The sequence below is a fragment of the Nelusetta ayraudi genome, unplaced genomic scaffold (genome assembly GCF_046127955.1).
Source record: "Nelusetta ayraudi isolate G7.1 ecotype Tasmania unplaced genomic scaffold, CSIRO-AGI_Nayr_v1 ptg000026l, whole genome shotgun sequence".
Lineage (NCBI taxonomy): Eukaryota > Metazoa > Chordata > Actinopteri > Tetraodontiformes > Monacanthidae > Nelusetta > Nelusetta ayraudi.
Window position 1 is genome coordinate 5183283 of NW_027466076.1, and position 23376 is coordinate 5206658.

Below are 23376 nucleotides of genomic sequence, written 5' to 3' on the forward strand. Positions count from 1 at the left end.
AGAGGTGATTTGACATGCTGTTAGCGGTGTTACAGCAGACAGACAGACAGACAGACAGACGTTGGCTGGCTGTGTGGATGATCAAAATATATTAGAACTTTTTTAAAACATGACATTTTGCATCGTCCATGGGGGCATCTGAGGGCACAGAACCATCTGATCGATAGACGGATAGATGGATAATATCTTTACGGCCTTTCTAGGCGGTGGTCCCGTAAGGCCATAAAATTTGAGGCGCCATTTCAGTGAGGCAATGTTTTGTGGGTCACGCCTTGAGTCTTTAATGATCGCACTGTCATGGAAAATTTATCATTTTCATTTTAAATTTATAAGTTTCTTTTTTTTTTAATTTGTGTACTATTCATTGTATTGATATTACCAGTTTTATTTAGCATTTTTATTTTGCTAATTGTCTTTTTTGTGATAACAAAATATGGTATTGTGAAATATATGTGATTACAATATTTTTAAATTATAAAATATCTCTCAAGATATCTCAAGATGAAAACTTAACTGAAAATTAGTTAATATCACAAAATAAAATCACACAAGTATTTTAAAATAATAATAATAATAATAATAATAACGAGGCCAGTCGCTCACCTGCTTTTGACTGCCCAAGTGTCGCGTTCACATTAACATCTGTTGAACATGAAGCATTGAGCAACAGAAGCTACGTGTTAAATATTTAACCACTACACGTAGGACATGTTGAGAAGGTTCGATCCACGTCCCCTGAATAACACTGTTCTGTACAATAAAAAATTAGTGGATAAAAATACGATTCCCCGATAACAGGCGAGTGTCTGCGGTGGAAAATGTGAGGAAATCAAACCCGTTCAAAGGCCTCGGCTGTCATGAGGCGTCATCCCGCCTTTTTGAACACGATCCGGCGGCGCGAGACAGGAAGCTGCGGCAACACAGTCCTACACTGACACCTGCAGGTAGCAAAGAGAACTGCAAGGCTCAACACGCTCCTCTGGCGCGAAAACACTTCAGTCACCAAGACAGAAAGTCTCGTTTTCATTTTCACATCTTTTTCAGATTATGTCATTCTTGATCTTGGACATTGTTAAAAATGTATACACAAACACACACTGCAGGGTTTTTTTTAAAAGTGCCCTTAACTTTTATTAATGTACACATCATAATAATAATAATAACAATAAAAAACATAATATGACAGATAGCAAACTGTTGCAGACACAACCAACAGCAACTCTCCTCTCCTGCATCCATTCCATGGGAAAACAAGACATAATGTGCAACACCAACATGAAGGGGCCAGAGTAGCAGTCAGATCAGGGAACCGATCCATTTGGACTTCACACTGCTGATTACGGCAGAGAGAGCAAGGAGGGGAAAACACAGACGTCGCATCTGGGTTCGTTTTATACAACCGAGTGACACAAGTGAGAATCCTCATTCATTCCAAGAAATCACTCTGACGGAAAACAAAACTCTTCTCAAGACAATGTGGAGTGGAAATAGACCGAGGCCTGCTGTGGTAGAAATTTAAAATACTCCCATTTCCATTCAGTAAGTTGAAGAAGGTCGAGGCACTGCTGTCAGAGGAAGACTTGCATCATGTTAGGAAGAATACCAGGCAAGCAGAAGAGATTAAAACGGGGAGTCCGGGACTACAGAGGGACCATTTGACACAGCAAAAAGCTCTATTTTTTTTACAATTTAATTTTAAGTTAAGACACTTAACGTCAGATCGCTTTGCGTGTCGTGGCAAAGCGGCATCCAACCAGCAGTCGGCGGATTAAAACATTAAAACAAACTTTAGCAGGTCCTGTTTTAGCCCATTGTTTAAGAGTAAAGGAAGACGAAAAAAATTGCATCTTAAACAGAAATAAAACGATTTAGTCCGATTTCAGCTGGTCGATAAACTGAACGACACATTATTTTCTTCGACTGTGATAAAAATCAGCGTGTTAGTTGGGGCTAAAACTGAAAACCTAACGCATCCAGCCGCCGTGTCTCTGCCAGCTGGGACAACCTGCCTAAAACCAGACTGAACATAAAAAAATCCTGAGTTAAACAACATTGTTAGTCACACAGTGGCTGCATGACATCAAGACGCCCCCTGATACCAGGAGGTTCATCTTCGGTGAGCTTTTTATTCACTTTTTCCTCATTTTTTTCCCCCCTCCACTCCTCACATGATGACACGATTGGTGAACAGTCAGTGCATTGAGGAGGTGTGGGAGGAGCAGAGCAAGAACACAGTGGAGAGGTGAAGGCCACAGTGGAGAGATGAAGGCCACAGTGGAGAGGTGAAGACCACAGTGGAGAGGTGAAGACCACAGTGGAGAGATGAAGGCCACAGTGGAGAGATGAAGGCCACAGTGGAGAGATGAAGGCCACAGTGGACCGGTGAAGGCCACAGTGGACCGGTGAAGGCCACAGTGGAGAGGTGAAGGCCACAGTGGAGAGGTGAAGGCCACAGTGGAGAGATGAAGGCCACAGTGGAGAGATGAAGGCCACAGTGGACCGGTGAAGGCCACAGTGGAGAGATGAAGACCACAGTGGAGAGGTGAAGGCCACAGTGGAGAGGTGAAGACCACAGTGGAGAGGTGAAGGCCACAGTGGAGAGGTGAAGGCCACAGTAGAGAGATCAAGACCACAGTGGGGAGATCAAGACCACAGTGGGGAGATCAAGACCACAGTGGGGAGATCAAGACCTCCAACTCCAGAGGAGCCTCGGTCTTGTTTTCATCATAAAACCTTCCCCAGATGTTCAGATCTTCAACCACCTCCAAGACACTTCTGCTCCTAAATTTGCTCCTCCCCTGCAGCCCTGCCCACCTCCCCCTACTGGTTGTGTTAAATGTTCTCGGCCTCCCTCTGAGGGCCCTCTCTGATGCTGTCCCTCAGCGGGGGTCGCACCGGCTGCCGCCGCCGGATGCTGCGGCCAGACGCGATGAGGTCGGCGTAGCCGCGCGAGTGCGAGAAGGCGTAGGCCGAGCGGCGGGAGCGCCGGCCGCGCTGGAAGGCCGTCGGCCTCTTCTTCTTCTCCTCCAGAATCTCCATCTCGTACTTCTTGCGGTTCCTCTGGACCTGCGGTTGGAGATTTACTTTAGAAACTCCTCTTTTTAACCACTGCTGCTTTTAAGTTATGTCATTATCAAGGCTGCAGTTTTGTCATGCACCATTGATGATGACAGTAAAGGAAATTCAATTCAATTCAATTGAGCAGGGGTGTTAAAGTCAAATACACAGTGGGGCCAGAATTGTAAAACTTGGACAAAGTCTCGGGCCAACATTGAGATTTATTGAAAAAAACTTTTGAATGTTTTCAGCATCGTTGCACCGGCTCCAGGTTTCTACCTTGTCTCCCACGGAGGGCCAGATGGTCTGATGCAGGAACTGGATGCAGACGACGGGCAGCAGGCTGATTCCCACCGTCAGGATGATGGTCAACCACAAGTAGGGCTGACGAAGCGCATTGGAAGCCGCACCTGCAAGAGACCAGACGACGGCGTGAGGCCAAGAGGGTCAAAACCTGGAGAACGAGCTTTAATTTGCATTTTTTTTTTTTAAAGAATTTAAACAACACAACAACAAAGTTTGCAGTCTGATTACACAAATAAGGTTTTTAAAAGGTGCGCTTTAGTTAAGCAAAGTGATGTGTGGCGGTTGGATTTGATAGTTTTGCACTCTTAAAGGTCCAGTTTGTAAACATTTTAAAGGAAGCAAGACATTATTGCTGAAAGTATAATCATATATTATAAATATGAGAACCATTCTGAGGGTAGGAAAACCAAATTACTTTTATTTTACTACAAGTTCACACTTTTATTAGTGTATTTATGGGCGGTATGTTCAAGTTTTTACCAATATAAAAATCATAAATCAAGCCAGTTTTTACACACTGGACCTTTAAATGCTTCTGATGTTGATGTGACCCTGGGACACGCAGGTGTCCACTACTGTTCCACTACGGTTATCAGTGGAAATAATAGCAATAATCCAACACCGTCCAAACACACTGCTGGCTGAAACCCCTTGAACAGAGTTCCAGAGTCATTACGACACTGTGTGAGACTGGTCATAGTGGTCACAGTGGGACCAGAAGAGGAGACGTGGACTGACCTGTGAAGGTGAACTGTGAGGAGAAGAGGACGTGGATCCCGGCGCTCTGGATGTCAAACATGACGCCAAAGTAAATTGCTATGCTGCCCAGGACGGCAAAGCAGTTGACAAAGGTCCAGTAGGAGGTGTCCAAAGAGATCTGACCAGTGGGACACATCATGGGTCAACCTCTGAACATCTTCACATCTATCACAGCGGACTGTTTCATAAGTGACATCATTCCAAAGACTTTGATTTAAGGCCATAAAAGTTCTTTTTTTTTTTTTAAATAGCGTTATTCAGCAGAACTTCTCTCTCACCTGCAGGTTGACGGCAAAGACCAGCGAGGAGGCAGTGATGACGGCGAGGGACTGGTAGTCGGACGGGGCCTCGCCGTCCTGCCCCATGGTCTGCAGGAAGGCTCCGTAAGGAATGAAGAAGATGATGAGCGAGACGAAGATGCCGTGGAAGAGGCTGATGAAGAAGTTCTTGTAGTTGAACAGCAGCCTCTGCTGGCCGGGCAGGTAGAGCTTCGGGAACTTGAGGCTTAGTTTGTCGTTCACATCCTGTCAAAGACCAAACAGGACCAAGAGGATGGAGGTGAACTCAGTGGTGGATTATTCACTGTTTTTACTGAAGAATCCAGGGTGTAAAATGTTTAAGGAAGCCCGGCTGAAAGCATGTTTCATATTTAGTTCACCGTCAGACGGCTTCCTTAGAAAATGGCAGCAAACTAGGAGCAAGAACCTTATTGATCTGTGTGTATTCCCATATAAATATATATATACATTTGTTGTGGGAATTTGAGGCTCCGTTTCCATGTTTGGTGCTGCTCCACCACACTGGGAGGACTGCTTCCCAGTCATCACAGCAGGACCATGGCAGAGGAACTTCCACAATAAATGGCCCGATTTAGCATCAGACATTCAGACTCCTCCTCCTCCTCCTCCTCCTCCTCCCACTGAGGGAGCCCATATATACACACAACTGCTTTCAGGACTATTGGCTTAATCGTTCAGACCGAGCAGAGAGTTTTTTTTTTTTTTTGCCTTGATTTGCTGCAGTGTGTAAAGTCAAGCAGTGCCGTTCCCAGAAGCACGTGCACGGTATCTGCCGCAGGCTGAGTTAGAACAGTATAGCTGCTCTTACATGTAGGGAATAACCACAGCGAGTGTGGGTGCAAAATGAGCCACTATCAAAATACAGCCGCATCCCCGGGCAACAACAACCATTTCCTTCAATGCTCTCAAGAGATGTCACAAACTACACAGTGAACTGAAGTGCGCTCTCATTACCAGCATCGGTGAAATGTAGCACCAAAACAAAGCAAAAAGTTTCACCTTCCACGTTTTGTGTAGGGTTGAGCCAAGGAGCCAATAGTAAAGGGGAATGAGTGTAATTTTCAGCACCACAGACAGCGCCCTGCTGACAGGCACGTGGCTTCAGCAAACAAATTTCTTATGGTTCAATTCCATGAATTAAAAAATATTTTTGAGGCTGTTGAACAACTTCATATTTGAAGTGAATGGTAAAAAAAAGTGAGAGAAAACCCTGACAGACTGATTCCTGATTGAACTTGGTGTTACCTGGTCGAGGAGTCCAACCAGCAGAACAGGTAAGCTGCTGTAAAACATATTGTAGAAGGTGATGAACCAGTCTTCATAGGCCACCTGCAGACAGAGAAAACATCACTGCGACATTGAACACGACCTTGACTGAGCGAGACACCAGGTGGCGCCGCAGCTCCAGAACTAGTCGGCTCGGGTCCAAGCGCGTCGCTCACCTGCGCAGAGTAGCCGGTGAAGAAGGAGTACCAGAAGTGGACCAGCGTGAAGGCAAAGTTCTTGAAGAAGAAGAAACGCAAGAACTTGCACATGCGGATGTAGGACCAGCGGCCGTGCACCAGCAGGAGGCGCTCCAGGTAGCGGAACTGAGCGAAGGCGTAGTCGCTGGACATGACGGCCTGCATCCCCTCCTGGCCGCTGATGCCCACGCCGATGTCTGCGGCTGCAGGGAGGTGGGGGGGGGCAGCGGGTTTAGAACAGCGTTGAGAGAACCTACCTGGTACCTGGCGAGCCAACATCCACTCAGAGCTGCACTGAAAACCTCAGGACCACCGGCTGCTGTCACCTTCCTCTTCTGCATTTGACTGTTTATTAGCTCAAATTATTGATTTCAATTATTCTCTTACTCTCTGTACCAGCGTTTCTCAACTGGTGGGTCGTGACCTAAAGATGGGTGGCAAAGCTGTTTTGATTGGGTCGCAGGGATTTTAAAATGCTGGGCATTTATCTATCTAACTATCCATCTATACGTCTCTCTCTCTATCCATCCCATCTACCTCTCTATCTGCACATCCATCCATAGTATCCATCCATCTCTCTCTCCCTCTCTCTCTCTCTCTCTATCAGCCTTTATCTATCTAATCTACCTCTATCTATCTATCTACACATCCATCCAAAGTATTTATCCATCTCTCTCTCAATCTGTTAATCTACCTCTATGTATCTACCTCTCTATACCTCTCTATCTATCATCTGTCTATCTTTCTCTCCATCTACCTATCTATGCATCCATCCATCCATTCTTGAGCACTCGGGCTTCGCCTACTTTTGATCATGTTGACGTCGTTGGCTCCGTCCCCGATGGACAGCGTCACGGCTTTCTTGTACTTCTTCACCAGACTCACCACGTTGGCCTTCTGCTTGGGTGTGACCCTGCAGCAGATCACCGCCTCGCACTCGCACGCCATGTTCACAAAGTCAATCTGTAGCCATTCACAGACACACAAGACACATATCGTTTATTCATCAACGTTCGTTATTCCTCCGACCCTCTGATGAGCGCCCCCCCCCCCCCCCCCCACTGGTCATCCCACGACTGTACCTGTCTCATCTCCTTCTCCCAGTCGTCCATGGGCTGTCCGTCCTGAGGGCTGCTGGGAGGCGGGCGCTTCCCCAGCCGCCGCAGACGCAGGCGGCGCCGCTTCTTCTTCTTCTCGTACAGAATCTCGTTCTGGAGCAAAGTCAAAACGGAGCCGCCGGTTGACACGAAGCACCGAGCTGCACTTCGAAACTCAACTGAATCCACGCGAGATCATTTTCGTTGAACAGAAAAATCGGAGAGTGCGACCCACCAGCCATCCTCCGGTGATGACCAGAGCGTTCTTGCCGGGCTCGGGGAAGAAAGGCTGCTCCACTCTCTTCCTTCCGACGCGGCTCTCCTGAGGTTGGCTCCTCCTGTTGGCCTGACGGGAGCCCAGCTTGCCACTGGAGACAAACACACAGGCTTCTTCATTGATTTGACATCATCCTGATAGATCAGGGGTGGGCAAACCTTTTGACTGGTGGGCCACAAGTCAAGTCAAACACATTTAGCCACCACGAAGAGACCACAAATGCCATATGTCTCGACTTACTTGACATCTTCTCCGTAATAGACGTTCATGTCGTCGGTCAAAAGCGAACAGGAATATCCAATGTTCTCCGCCGTTTCTAAAGAAAAAGATGATTGATGAATTTCACTGCTACAGCAGTGGGTCATTATTCTGCAGGTTTAAGCAAAAAATAAAAAATAATAAAAAAAAATAAATAAATAAAAAGCAAACAAAAAACAGTCTTATCAAATTGGCCAATATTACAAAGAAAGAAATTCCCTTGCATCCAACCTGCATTAGTGCTCCTCACAGTCATTCACTCATTAAGTAAAAAAGATATATCAGTATTATGTTGGTACCTTTCTTGTCTCCAGTCAGGACCCAGATCTTGATGTCGGCCTTGGCCAGCGTTGCGATGGTTTCCGGCACTCCGTCCTGCAGTTTGTCCTCGATGGCTGTGGCACCGATCAGCTAAACGGAGAGAGACACTGCTGCTCGGTCAGGGCCACACACTGATCGTTTTTTCCATTTCTATTAAATCGTAGTAGAGCGAGAAATGTTTGAACCGTTACCAATGAAATCGAGAACAAGCAGGTTAAAAAGCGGTTTCTGTCCAACAGCAATAACCAACCTCAATGGCACAAAAACAAGCTCCAACAACACAAGTGCACAGGAATGGGATTGTGCAATTAAAATGACTGTCGTGCGTGTTGCCTGTGTGTTTATTGTTGCAGTTTCAATGCTTCTTTTAATATAATGCATTGACGTTTGGTGGTGCCTGTCACAATGACAGTGAAAGTCTATTCTATTCTATTTCAGAAGAATAAAAAGAACTGAAGGAAGCTGAACTTGGAAATTCCGAGTTTGATGCGACAGTTTCTACTTGTTTCTTTCTTCCGTCAACCTCAACACCAACACCGTGCCCACTGATGTATTATAAGCTGCGTTTCCATGACAGTTTTTCACAAAATAAAAGCTTCTAAAATTTTGACAAAGTGCAATTGTGATTTGCAGGTGTTCCAGCCAAGTTGAGCTGTTTCCATCACCAGTTTTTACTGCCATATTTAGGTTTTGCGTGGTTCTAGGGGTTCATGGAAACGCAGCTACAGTTAAATGAAAGTCCTCCACTTGCCATGAGGTTCTTCTCAATCTCCTCATACACTCGGTCGAGAGCATCCTCTCTATTGGACGTGACCAACTGGGCCTCTTCGTGTTTCCTGGACCAGGCTTCAAACTCGGTGGCGCTGATGTCTTTGTAACACAGGCACAGCGTCCGCAAGGTGGCGTTGGCAAACTCCTGGAGCAAACGACAGACAAAAGGGCCAATCAGCTGCGTACCAGACACCCGGGTTGTGATTGCAGAACCAGGTTGGCTGCCAAAGCTGCACCAACAAAAAGACATGAGGGCCGGGAAAACTCACGTCCAGAGACGTCTGGGTCACGTCCTTGTATTTGGAGCTGGGTGAAAGTCGCTCATAGATGATGGTATCAGCTCCTTTGCAGTAGAGGCGAATACGACCGTCAGGAAATTTCACTGAAAGAGGCAGAGGTCAGAGGTCAGAGGTCAGATGCATCGCCACAACACTCTAAAAAGTCGCTGAAGCGGGATCAAAGCACAGAGGTGGAGCGAGTCACGTGACTGCTAGTACATAGAAAGCACTTTGAATGAGTTGATATTAGCTAGTTTAAAAAGTTCAGTGTGTAAAATTTGGTTTAATTTATGTTGGTTTTTTTTATGTTAAAAACTTCAAACACTGCCCATAATTACATAAATAAACGTGCATACTCGCAGTGCAATAATATAATTTGGTTTTCCTACAATCAGAACAATTCTTATTTGTATATCAAAATATCCATAGCTCAGTAAGGGTCTTGCTTCCAGTTAGCTGCCATCTCGCACTGCCACATTTCTAAGGAAGCCTGGTGCGGACAATCCAGCTGCCTGACAGCCAGTTTCATATTTAGGGTTTTAACGCTGGCGTCTTCAAATGAACCAACGAAGAAGAAGAAGGTGGACGAGGTATCCAGGTGTGTGGGTGCCCAGGGCCACCCTGGCTCACTGGCAAGCTCAGGAGAGGGCGGGAGAGTGAAAGACGCTGCAATCCAAAATGCAACCACTGGATGTCGCTGTTTCTTCTTCAAAATCTCCAAATATTACACACTGAGCCTTGACCTTGAGCCTCTGACTTTCTCCCGCTTGGGGAAGCGCGGATGTGATTGGTGTGCGTCTCCGTACAGATAATAGACATTCGCTTGCGGTCGGAGTTGAAGTCGAGCAGCGCCAACATCTCGTAGGTGGTCTCGTTGTCCATTTCCTTGATGGTGATGGTGTCCTGCGTGCGCGACAGAAACACGTAGCCAAAGTTTCTGGCTGCCGTCACCAGGGCGCCCTCGTCAGGCGACGCGGCCTGGTACACCAGCTCGCCTGAGAGAGGGAATTTAAGAAAATAAGAAAATAACAAAACCAGTCAGTTGATGGTTCCATTTCACTTCCTGTTTGTCTGCGTCGGGGTGTCTGATTACCATCTTTGTGCTCCACCATGACCGTGTGGCAGAGCGACAGCAGCTTGAAGAACTCCGACACGTCCTTGTCCTTGCGGGATCTGATACAGGCCACCAGCGAATGATCCATAAACTGGAACTTTCGATCCGCAAACTGGTTCCAGCTCCAGTCGACCGGCTAGTGTAGAGAAAGAAGAGCTTTATTTTATTTTGATTTTAATTAGGGCTGGGCAACGATTAAAAGTTTTAATCGCAATTAATCGCATGATTTCCCTGATTAATCACAATTAATCACAATGTATATGCAAAATCCAATAATGAATTTAAAAGAAGTGTAGAGTGCACTTTTATTTTAATGTTCTACCATATGAACGAAGTATTTTCTTTTCTGGATTCGCAGAAGCCAGCAACACACTTTTACAAAATAAAAGCACATATTGCGGCTAACTGGCGATCAATAAATAAATAATTTTAATACATAATTTGATTTTTTTTCCACCAAGAGTTCATATTCATATGCAACTATACTGCGTTTGACAATAAAAATAATAAGCTAATATAACATTGATGGAACCCTCCTCAAGATAGTGAATAAAAGACTACAGTAAGAGGTTTGCAATTTCTTACCCTCCCTCGATCCAAGGTCACGCCCTCTGCTGTAGTTGGTTCTCCTGTGGAGATCAGGACAAGAACATTAGCAGCAGGAGAAAAAGAAGATCATTGATTCTAACTCAGAGATGCTTTTTTCCCCTGCAGAATCTATCCAAGGTCTTGAGTCTCACAGTAAACATCAGCTGTTGTCAACGGTTCATTAAAAGGCCAAGCTTTCCCCACACAGACGATGTTCTCTGGTATCAGCAGGACACCGCTGAGCAGTTTGTTCAAACGGGCCATAAATAAGCAGCTAGGAAACAAGAGGAAACAGTACCGTAGTTGCGTCCACCGATGGTGCACTTCTTGAACTGCATGATGTTCTGAGTCAGAGTCCCCGTCTTGTCTGAGAAGATGTACTCGATCTGGCCCAGCTGCTCGTTCAGGGTGGTGGTTCGAGCCTACAAGAGAGCGCCGTACGGAGGAGAGAAGGGAGCGATTCAGTTCCGGTGGAGTCATCTTCTTTGGTGAATATGAGGACCTAAATGCTTGGTCATGTGTACTTTGTTATTCCCATGATAAAACCTTGCTATCAAAGGTATAAAGACTTTGAGAAAAAAAACTTTATCCAACTTGAACCCATCTTTTCTGCTGGAATCATGACTTGTAGCCAAGAAACAAGACGTACCTTTGCTGGCGTGTCTTTCTCTGCGTAATACATCTGCAGGTCCCAGTTGATGAATTTACTCTGGCCGAGCCGAATCACCTCCACACTGAGCAGTCACACACACACACACACAACCCATTAAAGCTCCACTGTCCCGACGGGTCAGAACCTCACAAACGCAGCGACGCATCAACATCCTGGAAGCCAATCCACAGGCGTGCTTCTGCTCACCTGACGTATAGCGAGATGGGCACCATGGTGTTGAGAACGATGATGTATCCCCAGAAGCTGAGGAAGCCTCGGTAGCCGGCGCTCTGCCCGGTGCCGTCGTCCAGGTACCAGGCGTTGGCTCCAATCTCCTCGTACCAGAAGCTGTGACCGATGGCCAGACCTGCAGCGATGAGGATCAGCAGCGCAAAGATCTGCATGGCCACAAGGAATCAATATTAACTGACCAGACAGCATTCTGGAGGATTTCTACATCTTTACTGCCAAAAAACATTTTTCCAGGAATACGCAACAACAAATCCATGAACATGTAATTATCTTCAAAGATAGATGGATAGATATATAATAGAAACCACCATAAAGTCTTAAAAACGTAGACAAATGGTCAATGATTAAATAATTAAGTTGGAAAAAAAAGACTGCTATCAATACAATTCAGTGCACACGAACAAGAGCCGTTGTTCAGTCGTATTGCCGCCAGAACGAATGACTTCCTGACGCTCTCAGTACCCGCATTTCAAAATAAAGCGTCGCTGACTCACCGTGTAAACCATGTAGTTCATGAGTTCGTCAATTTTGGTCCTCTTGAATCTTGCCTTGCCGCCGTTCCTCATGATTTTTGTATCGGCGCCTGGAAGGCGGAAGGAACATCAAAACGGTCAATTTCTGCTTCACAAAAAAATCTATATTAAAACTTGGATTTTCAGTGACGTCAAAGGAAGCGTTGGATTCATAAAGTGGATGATAAAGTGCAGAAGGATTGCGAGTGAATGAGTAAAACTTTAAATCAATCTTTTGCGGGAATTTCTTTTATTGCTGCGTCACTCAGTTTAACATGAAACCAGCTGAGGCAGAACCAGCATCAGCCCTCCAGTTTCAGTCCACATCTCATGAAGGCACCGTGTGTGACCGAGTGTTGGAGCGGGGATGGGGGGTCTGCACCTGCAAAGATAACCAGGCCGCGACACTCCTCAGTGTTCCTGATCTTGCATCCTCGCAGCAGCATGTTGTCCAGGTCCAGAGGGTATCGCTCGTTCTTCCACAGCATGGTCCCGGTGAACTTGTCCAGGCGGTTATTGGGCTCCTCGCACTCAATCAGCGCTTCGGGAGACGCGGAGAGAGACACGCCGTCAACTATCAGTCCGACAGTAACTTGAGACGCCTAAAATTTTTTTTTTTTTTGGCTCGGAATTAAACACGTATGAATGCAGTCTTACTTCAAATGTGCGAAGGTTTTAGATGAAATATACGATTAAAATCTCCTGAGAAGGTTGTTGTATTTGCCCATGTGTGAACTCTTCTGAGCCAACAACCCAAGACAGACTTGTAAAAGGCTCAGGAGCCTTTTGCAGGGGTTTTGGATTCTTTGAAGCTACAAAACTGAAGCTTTTCACAGTATTCTAAATTTCTGAGTTTGTGGCTTTGTGGTTTTAATAAGCTGAAAATCTTAATCAGCAAAGTTACAACAAGGAACTGCTTGAGATGTCAATTTGCGTGTAATAGCTCAATAAAATTTGTTGCTTTTATCTTTTATGTTAAATTGGAAAATAAAACAACTTTTACTTGATATTCTAATTTTTAGGGTACTACTGTATTATGACTTCTTTCTCCCTTTTTTTCAATCCCAGAATTTAAGCATGAGTGGACCAGCGCCTTGAGTTCATTCCATCCTTCAGTCATGAATTGAAGCGATTTGTCGCCGTGCACAACACTCACCATCATACGCAGCCAGTTGCCGCTCCTCCTGCAGCCGCTCGTCAGTCACTCTCCGTCCCATTTTAAACTTCAGGTTTGTCTCTCTGGCAAAGAAAGAAAGAGAAAAAGAAAGAAAAGATTTCATGAAAACCTACAGTACGGCGTGTGGAAATAAAGAACAAATAACTAATGTGCTAGTATTGCTGGTGTTGTAGATAAGGTGTGGATAACAGCCCTGTTCTTTCCTTCCAACAGTCAATTCCTGCCACTCTGTGTTTGGTTTCAAGGCAGCTCTTGGGAAATCGCTGTGCAAACACTTGGTTTGATCCAACCGGTTGTTTAGCTGTTGGCAAAGCCTCTTTACACGATAGCTCTCCTGTTATCAGCCAGTTAGCTGCAGACGCTATTCTTAAGAAAATAACACATCTGACCAACATCTGCCGCTGCAAGCAGAGCTGTTGCCTCAGCCACTGAAGGTAGGCAACGCTTGGTCATGACAACTACACACTTTTAGCAGTTATGAATGATTCGCTGCTGGACTTGGAAGCACATCCCTCCCATTGCCTATTCATGCTTTATAGATGATGGAAAGCAGTGGAAGGATGACGAGTGACTGTGTTCGTAAATGACTTGTTAGTGTGTAATAACATATTCACCCGTCCAGCTCGGCTGTCTCCACGTAGCACAAGCTGTTTGGGTTGGAGCTGGACAACAGCAGGATGTCCGCCTAAAGAAAGACAGCGCACAGTGAACTACAACAGTAATATAGGAACAGGCGAAACACACCTGATGCTAGTTCAATTCCCCACACAGAGAAAGACAGTCACACTTTCACCAAACAGTGACTGTCACTCAGCTTTTGCTTGTGAAAAATCGCAAGCAAACTCATTTTACCTTTTCAAACTTTTCATGGCATCGAAGTGAGAGAAACAGCAAAAAGAAAAAGAAAAAAAAGGAATGTTTTCTGGATAATCATACCGGAATAAAGTCATTCTTCTTTAGACGAACCACATCTCCAACCTCGATGTTTCTCCACTTTGACTCCTGAAACCTGGAGGCAGACAAAGGCAGCCAGTCAAGGTTGGTCTCTGTAAGCACAGCACTGAGCTCTGGCGTCCTTCTGTGTTATTAGAAAATACTAATCTGACCTGCCGTCCAGCAGCACTTCAGTTTTCCTGTTGTTGATCTCCTTGTCCATCCTATGGCGAGCCTAGGAGACAGTTAGGTGGCAGGTCAGGGAAAACTGACCTGACCCAGTCCCTTTGAACCTGACTGGTGAACCTGTTGCTGAGGTTTCACTGCTACTTCCTCACAGACTCACTCTGTAGAAGCTCAAACCTGTAGGTGGCAGCTAGAACTAGAATTGCGTTCTGATAGAAACTCCGAGCCACAGATTGGCCAACGTGCTTCGCTGATTGAAATATGATTGGCCTGCAGATCATGCAACCTAAAGACAGAAGGATGCAAAGGGCTCAAAGGTGAGGCGCCTTACCAGGTCATCCACCAGGTCTTTCAGGGCAGTAATTAACAGCACTACCACCAGGGGGACCAGTGTCGTGTACCAAGGCAGGGTGGTGATGTCTGGGATGACCTGGGAAAATAAAACATTTCAGAAGCCGTTTAGGTCGACGGCTTCATGACAGAAGTGATTCTTTTTGTCATGATGCGAACCTGCAGGATGAGGAGAGCCAGGAAGTAAAGGTTGGCCGCTCTCTTGAACTGCTCGTACAGATTCAGGGGCAGGAACGTGAAGACGTTGTACTTGTACGTCTTGATGGCATTTCCCTGAAGACCAGGAAGAAGGGTTAGAACAGAAAGAAAGAAAAAAAAAGATTAGGCACAATCATAACAGTCTTTTTTTCTTTGGGGACCTCATATTTACTCAATATACTCATAGTCCAGTCTGCCAGAGTTGCACATGACTGGAAATCATTTCACTTTCAAGCGTCAAGAATTTCAGTTGTTTTTTTTTTTTTTATCCAAAGTTGAGGCCATTTCTCCTGCGTCTCTGACTGTGCAACACAGCCCGGCCCTGTTTAATGTATCCAGTGGTTGGATCCATGTCAGCTCCAACAGAGCATCAGGTTTCAGGTTCCAACCCAGAAACAAAAAAACACTTCCCTATTCACCGGCTGCCAAGTCACATCTGCGAGCGTCAGAAAGCCATCAGTGAGTTGTATTAAAAAAAAAGTTTCTTCTTTAATAATCAGGCACAACGCTGAGCTGCTGCCATGGTTGGAACTTATTCTTTCCCCTTTCAACATGTATGAAAATACAGCCTCGCCAAAGCAGCTCAACAATGTCAAGCATGAAGTCTCGTGCCAAAGTGACTCGGCAAAAAACAAAGCCAGCAGGAAGTAGCGCACACAAACAAACATGGCAAGCTGATGGTGTCACACATGGAGTTCTTTTGTTACATCTTCCAGTCATGTGACGGGTAAAACACCTCACAAAAACAGCCGCATAGGTCAATCGGATATCATTTTAAAAATGTCATTAATACAGACAGCTATGGAGAAGGGGGGTAAACACACGCAGTGACAGAGCATGTAGCACATTCAAATGTTTAATATGTAAATATCTTGCTTTTTATCTACACATCTTCAGTTAATATAATTCTTGACATTTTGCACTGTAGCCTTTTCTGTTGTTGCTGTAATTATGCAAATGTCCCCATCGTGGGATCAATAAAGTTCTTCTTCTTCTTCTTCTTCTTCTTGTTTTAAATAATGTAATTTTTTTCTGATGCACTCAAAGATTGAATGTTTCTTTTTTTAGGCTTTTGGTTTGTGTTTGTGATCTTTTCTCTTTTATTTTTATTTGTCTATTTATGTATTAATTTAATTATTTATTTCAGGGGTTTTTTAACGGGTTGTCTCCTTTGGCTTGGTTTTGATTTTGTGTTTAATGTTCATTATTATATTTTTAACTAATTTAATTCATTTTTAATCATTTATTTATTTTAGGAAAAGGTGCATCATTTTTTTGTCTGCATTTTGTAAATAAATGTGATTGTAAAAATCAAAATCTTCTTCTTCATCAATAATTTCAATTCATTTTGAAGAAAGAACAAAAAAACAAGACCTTCTGCACACACAATTAAGTCAACATGTACAATAAAAGCCTCATTCAGACAGAAGGTGCAACTTCTTGTATTGAAAACTAACTTCGGCCAGTCCATGTCTGAAGCAGACTTGGAGTAAAACTGCCCTCCGGCCTCCTCCTCCTGCTCCACATGTAAATGAAAGCTGGCAGGCACGGCCAGTGAGTTGAGGTTTTGCTCCATGCAAAACAGTTTCAATTGTAAGAGGGTTCACTTTACTGACACGCTGCGATAGGTGTGAGCGATACTTTCATCACATCCAAATGATTAACTGGCCAAACACTGTGCTGAATGGCTGCGTTGGACTGGACAAAGCATCCTGCTCTTTGTCCAGGGCGTGTCGGCCGACGCCGAGCTCCAAATGTGCTCAGGATTAGTCTCTGTCGGTACCAACGGTGGTAGGATGAGGATCAGCCCATGGAAGGGCAGGGTGGTGGAAAGACTTACTGAGTATCTGCTTTTCTTCATACATAGGAAGACCTTTTTCTCAAACTCGGGCAGGTGGTGATACGGTCGGTCGTTGGCTTTGACCTTCCATGGCATCTCTGAAAATGAGAGGAGACGGATTGAAATGTGACTTGAATAAAGAAAGCTGCTGATGAATTAAACACGAAACACGTTGAGGCTGATGGCTCACCGCTGGGTCTGGCGTCTGCAGTGGGTTGCGGAGCTCCCAGCGGCTCCTCCACCTCCTCCTCGGAGCTGGCGTCCAACTCGTCGTCCGTCTCGTCGTCACTGTAGGGCATGACCTCATCATTGGGCTCCAGGGAACCCCGGTAGTCCGCGCGACCCCGGTTCATCTTAGCTCCTCAAGTTTTTTATCCTGGGGAAAGAAAGTTGGAAGGTGTTTGGAGTTTTTTTTTATTTTCACATAATGTTAAAAAAAAAAGAAAACATACAATATAAAATTAACAAGATTACTGTATGTAGAAAATGTGCAGGAAGGTTAAAAGCCCAAGCGCTTATCAAAGAACCTCTTCTATTCAACATTTTCCAAAAAAAATATTCTCCAATCACTCTGACCAGTTTAAGAAGTAATTCATTAGGATATAAAGGACTTAATAAAGAAATCTATTTAAACAAGGCTTTGGGAACAATGCTGGCCACCCATTGTCATCTAAAAACTGGGCAGGTTTTCTAAAGCCTGATTTGATTGTGGGATGACAGGAAAAGCTGGACAAACTTCCAGCAGCAACTTCTCAGGCAAAAGGTGAAATACCTACTAGGTGGGAACATGGAAACATGGGTTGGACGCTGTTTAAATGTGGAAAGATGTGTTGAGGATCACCTTCTAGTGGCGTCATTTACCGGAACTCAGTGGGAAACAATGCAACATTGAGTGTAGCAGCGACTGGCCCACAAAGAACAAAGCCTCATAGAGGGGAAGTGCAGTTTGACTCAATGAACTGGTCCCACTCGTAGGAACACGTTGGTGGAAAATGATGTAAACACCCCAGGCCCACTGGAATTAGGAGGAGGGGTCACCTGAGGTAGCAAGTGTGAAGAAATTCAAGTAGTAAGACAAGAGTTGAAGTTCAGAGTTTTTCATCCAACCAAAGTCTGACCAGAGTCAATAGACTGTTTGCAACCATTGAATATCTGCCGCCATTGAAACTTGCACGTTACATACTTATCATTCTTCCATTATCATCATCTTGTCAAACCGGCCGCAAACAAAGAAACACACAAGCTGAACTAATGGCCCACGTCATGCATTCATCTGTTCCACTCTTAAAGAACCCAGTCGACCAACCTGTCGCTAAAAATAACAACTTCGCTTGCTTGTAAATGATGCAAAACAAGGCCTTTTCTTCTCGGAGTTAAAGTGGCCAGATGACCTGAACGCCACACCTTTGCCTGAGGACGAACAATCACTGTGAGGGGGCCGGGAAATCCAATCAAAAGATCATAAGTTTCACGTTGTTGATTGACGGGAAAGACACAAATTTGAAATAAGCGTTTGGTTTAGACAGCTTTGACTGACTTTGACTGACAGCATTTGCTCAGTCAAGGTGGTTTGATCAAAACCATGGAATTTTACAAATATATCCCAATGAAGTACACATAAATGAATGGATAATAAATACATGAATAATAAGTCAATAAATTCCCAATGGTGTTGCAATCTTGCATTTAACCAAATCTGCGGTTAGCTTGAGAAGGAAATCTATATATAAAATAAATAAAGTGACTATGGAGCGAGGTGAGCGGTTGGTTCACCGCCCCAAACTGGCAATGCATTAACAAAATGGAGGGCAGGAGAGGGGCGGAGAGGGGGGGGCAGTGGTACAGAGGAGAGCAAACCTGAGTGACGGCACTGTAACCTGAGAGGGAGGAGCTGGATGCTTCAAACACGCAGCACAAAACCTAATGAAAGACTCTTTTTTTTTTATCCCCTTCTGTTGGCAAAACCACTGAGAACAAAGTGTGGATGTGGAGATGGTTGACGTTCTCTTCACTAATACATTAACATTGGCGTAATCAATGTAATATTAACACAGTCACGTTTGTGACTAGAATGCTGCTACGACATCCAAAGAGAAAAAAAAGAAAGAAAATAAGAGGATTTGGAAAACAAACATGTGAATAGATAAATTAATAAATGAATAAAATTGGTGATTTGCTGTTTTTGTCTCATATGATGTGTTCATTAGTACATACTGAAACAAGTCCAATACAAGCTAACGCATGTCAAACATCCCCAGAGGCCGGGGAGACAAATATTTGGCAAACACAACAATTAAACTCAACCTGGAAGAACCATCAAAAAGAAAATGTTCTAAACCAAACAGAAACGTCTTTTAATCCTTCGCAAGCTAAAATTCCTGGATTAAATTTTTTTTTGGCTGCCTCACTCAAAACAGAGGGCTAACGCATTTAAGAAAAAAAGAAACAAACAGATTATTGATGAACTGGTCCCAACATGCTGGGTCATTTGAGAAAATGAAAGATTTTATTTCATTACTCTTGGTTCAGACTGCGTTCCGGATGGACTCTGCTACCAGGGAGTGGAATTCCAGTTCTCCGAACTGAATTCTGAAGACTGGAGAGTGGCGAGATCAGATGCTATCCATCTTACTAGTGCAGAGACAAGCATCTCTGCACCTGGGGGGGGACCTTTGTCAGCCTCCTGCACAGACAACACTCAAATGGCAACAGAGCAGCAATTGTTGCATATTCTCTGCTGGAATGCCACTTAATAGAGTGAGTCTACACATCAACAGTAACACCAATCCAAAAAAAAAAAAAACCCCAACAACAACTATGCACCAGAGTCACATAACTGGCATCATGTGCTTTCTGAAGGAAACTTTGCATTTGAATAGAGTGCGTTTGTCATTAAACTGAGGGAGATAGCAGTGCTCTTTGTGACATCACCGATGACAAATCTCCTGAAAATAATTTTTTTCTGAACAGTGGAACAAACAGAAGAAGCCACTGAGAGGTAAATACACATATTGCTGTTACACTGTTTCAATTTTTGGGACCTTTAAATCCTCAATCTGTTGAGGGATTTTGTGATATACAAAATTTATGATTTCCCCTTTTTTTGTTTGGCACGTTTTATTGTAAAATCTGATTTATTTCACTGACATGAGTACAATGAATCCAATTATTGTATTCAATCAAACTGATCAAGTGTTACATTATTCTATTTCTGCACTAAATTCTCAAGGTACCATCAAACTGACGCCGCTATAATGTATGTATGTATGTATGTATGTGTGCTTGTGGGTCTGAAAGCTAATGACAAGTGTTGACTCCTAATTGAACTGCACTGCATCGCACTCACAGCTGGAGTCCAGACGATGGATCCTTTACACTGAGTGAGTCCCCACAGACAGCAACTACACTCTGGCAACCTGGAACCCTGCAATGCCGGAGCCACTGTGCAACCTTCTAATGTTGTGCTAATATTCACTTTAAATCCTCCAGGGGGCCATTTTTCTTTAAAAAAAATAAATAAATAAGAAATAAAAAATGCAGTGTTATGGATTCAATATATTTACATTTAAAAATGTCTTGGTGCCGATTTTGTGAAATGTGCTATAAAACATGAAAGGATGCCGACTCAGCCAAGTGCCAAAACCCCATGTTGTTGCGATTTATTGTCATGTTTGGAACTAATTCTGCTACTGAACCATCTTGAAATTTTATATATTCTCAGCGTCCATTCACATGAAAAACTACTCTTTGGAATTTGGTCAAAAGAAACAACTTCATGTCAGACATGTAAGGAGTGCAGTTTTGATCGTACTTCAATTTGGACGAGACCATTAAAAAGAACATAACCGCAGTGCAATGTTTCTCTATTGATATCTTATTAATAAATGTATTATGTCCTTCAGTTCCAGTTCTGTGAGCCATTTTACAAGATAAAGGACGACTGTCTGTCTGCATCACTTTAATAATTTAACTCAGCACTTAAAAAAAAAAATAAAAAAAAAGCAAGATATTAATTTTGTGGCTGTTTTCCAAAGTAAAGACATAATAATTAAGTACCCTGAAAAAGACTGTGAACCACTTAAATGGCAAAGGAATCCACATACCAAATGACTGACAGACGTTGGACCTGCATCATTCTTCCAAGACGCCTTAACCTGAGCCGAACCTGAACCTTCACAAACCCATTTGCCTCTCAAGTCACAATTCAAATGTTAAGGCCCAAATTCAAAAGGTCAAACATTTCCATGAGGAGTCGGGGATTTCCCTAATCAAAGGACCCACGCCTCGGCTGGACGGGAGCATCATTCCTTGTTTAGGGGAAAACAGTGTGGCTGGGTGGAGAACACGGAACGCCATCCGCAGCCGAAAGTGCATGCTGGTGGTGTTCCATCATTTACCTCCACGCATGTCAATTTCCTCCGAACATTTAATGATTAGCGACAGGTAAACACCGTAAAAGTGACTGTACTACAGTGAAAGCAGAAGACCAATCTACTGAGACGGTGGAGTGGCAGCGCAAAGTGTTTGCTTTGAAAATAGCGGCTGGGGATCATTGTTAGGACTAATAACAGCACAATTCTAAAGCAGAATATATAGTATGTAATTATCACACGCACAGACGGTAAGAATGAGTATGAGTTCTGTCCCTCTCGTGAACCCCCAATGGATTTAACATTCCCATCAAAAGCAATTACTATGTCCTGATAGGAGCGATTCACCATGATCATGCCAGAAAACTGCCTGAAAAAGTTCCATCTGCTCAAAGACCAAAGTCGGGAAGCCTCCTGTTCTTTCTCCATCTCTTTACTAACTTACTTACTTACTTACTAGTGAAGAGAACAGTGGAACCATGGAGTTCTTCATTAGATGGATACCATAAGTGTGTGGTTTCGGGAACACTTCTCAGCCGTATGAATGTGCTAAAACAGGCGGCCAATCAAAACCTTTTCAGACTCGGGCTCGAGACCGGAAACCACTTCAATTGTCTTCACTTTTATTCTTTCAAAATAAGACCACGCCTTCCATTCGCTCGTGTGCAAATGACCCAATTACTTAAGCCTCATTAAATACGTAGTGACCCTCACATTAGTGAAACACACACTGTGAAACCGTGAGCCAGTATCAAAGCAAGCTGAAAAAAATTCATCAGCCACATTGCAACTTTCTTTTTTTTGCAACTTTTGCAGCAAATAATTGGAGTCACAAATTCAGCGCAACCCAAAAGAAATCAGAAGGAATGCAGTTTAGAAATTATAACCACCTTGAAACCAAATTTAGCACTTTAAATTAGCATTCAACATTAGGGCTTAAAAAGGCCTTTTTGTTTCCATTCATAATAACCTAAACCTACTCAACCAGTACTTGTGAAACCTCACAAAGCCACAGCCGAAATTCAGCCGCTACCCTGAAACGTCACGGTCCTTGTCAATATAACAACAGTGGTTGACAAGGCAAACACCACTAATGCCAATGTTCAGAACGCACACACCCCACACAGATAAAAAGTATTTTGTCTGTGTATTGTGTAGAAATGGTTGCCAGTTAGTTTGGGATGTTAAATTGTTGCACCTTAAGGGGAAGTTTTGCTACGTGAAACTCAAACCCTGTTGAAGCTACGTACCTGAACAAAAAAAAAAAAAAAAAAAAAAAAAAAAAGCTGCCAATCTGTCAATTTGCACTCGTTCATTAATTCAAACATGACACAACCTGGGTCTAACCCAACAGACTGGAAACTGTACGCTGTACGTTCGGTTTCTGAGTGACATTGAAATCTTGCCAACATTTTAAATGTCGATGCCTGGGAAAGTGGCCACCAAACTGTAGATGTCCTCGTCAGCGGGAACATTTTAATGTCACCTGGTTGATTTGACATCGTTGAAACGAGTTGTTTTTTGTTGTTTTTTCTCTCTCTCTCTCTCTCTCTCTCATCAAATGTTTCAAAAACAACCAAACTTTATATTTACGTTGCCCCCCCCCCAAACTCCAATGTAAACAGTTTGCGAGCTCAGATCATCGCTGCTCATTGAGACTCCACGGAGAAGAAAAAGCAGCAGAAGAAGAAGAGGAGGAGAGCGGCGGCAGAGCAGCCCAAACTCACACACAGCCCGAGTATTCAAACGCTATCAAACCCCTCCAAAAAAAAAAAAAAAAAGTCAACGCAAACACGCGGGCACACTTTCCCCTCATCATTTTAGTCGCACTTACGTCGCAGCTTGGTAAGAAAACAAAGGTATCTCCACGGCCGTGTCGCTGTCCCCGGGAGTGTTTGGTCACCGCACCATGTTTCCCTCTTCTTCCTGATTGTCGAGAGCTCCTGTAGTGGCTCCCCTGCCTTGCCTTGCCTTCCCTTCCTCCACCCACCTCACCTGTGCTCGGACCTGCTCAAACCTGCCGGACCGGTCCAACACGTACGAGCTTGACGTAGCGGGGAGAGGAGGAGGAGGGAGGGAGCGAGGTTATGAAAAACAACACATGGCATTCAAAGCACAGCGCGGCTGAGGAGGCTGTATTGGAAGGAGGTGGAGGGAAGGAGGAGGAGGAGGAGGCTCCTGCTGCGGAAGAGGTGTTCTGGTCACGTGACGAGCTGCTCAAGGTGTGTAATTGAATTCTTAATTAGACCAGGTGGCGCTTCCGGTCGGTCTTGGGTTTCTGTTGCACAAGAGACGTGTGGTGTGTGTTCTCCAAGGC

The 23376-nt window shown here is 44.2% G+C and overlaps 1 protein-coding gene across 2 annotated transcripts; it reads right to left on the reverse strand.

The window, feature by feature from the left end:
• Positions 1-1105: 1105 nt before the first annotated feature.
• atp8b1 (ATPase phospholipid transporting 8B1) lies at positions 1106-23033 on the reverse strand. Of its 2 annotated transcripts, none has more exons than XM_076029277.1 (30): positions 22894-23033; positions 16880-17065; positions 16690-16787; positions 14811-14924; positions 14632-14730; positions 14288-14349; positions 14118-14190; positions 13796-13866; positions 13161-13243; positions 12387-12545; positions 11987-12075; positions 11448-11638; positions 11238-11322; positions 10887-11010; positions 10586-10629; positions 9980-10136; positions 9693-9881; positions 8878-8990; positions 8589-8753; positions 7816-7927; positions 7499-7574; positions 7217-7349; positions 6967-7095; positions 6691-6847; positions 5864-6087; positions 5667-5750; positions 4401-4646; positions 4102-4240; positions 3337-3467; positions 1106-3066 (listed from the first exon to the last, which is right to left on the reverse strand). In XM_076029277.1, the coding sequence occupies exons 2-30, from the start codon at positions 17040-17042 to the stop codon at positions 2833-2835; spliced, it is 3744 nt and encodes a 1247-aa protein (XP_075885392.1). In that variant the 5' UTR covers positions 17043-17065; positions 22894-23033; the 3' UTR covers positions 1106-2832. The 2 variants fall into 2 exon arrangements, with proteins under 2 accessions (XP_075885392.1, XP_075885391.1); XM_076029276.1 differs by having other exon boundaries at positions 22890-23031.
• Positions 23034-23376: the final 343 nt, after the last annotated feature.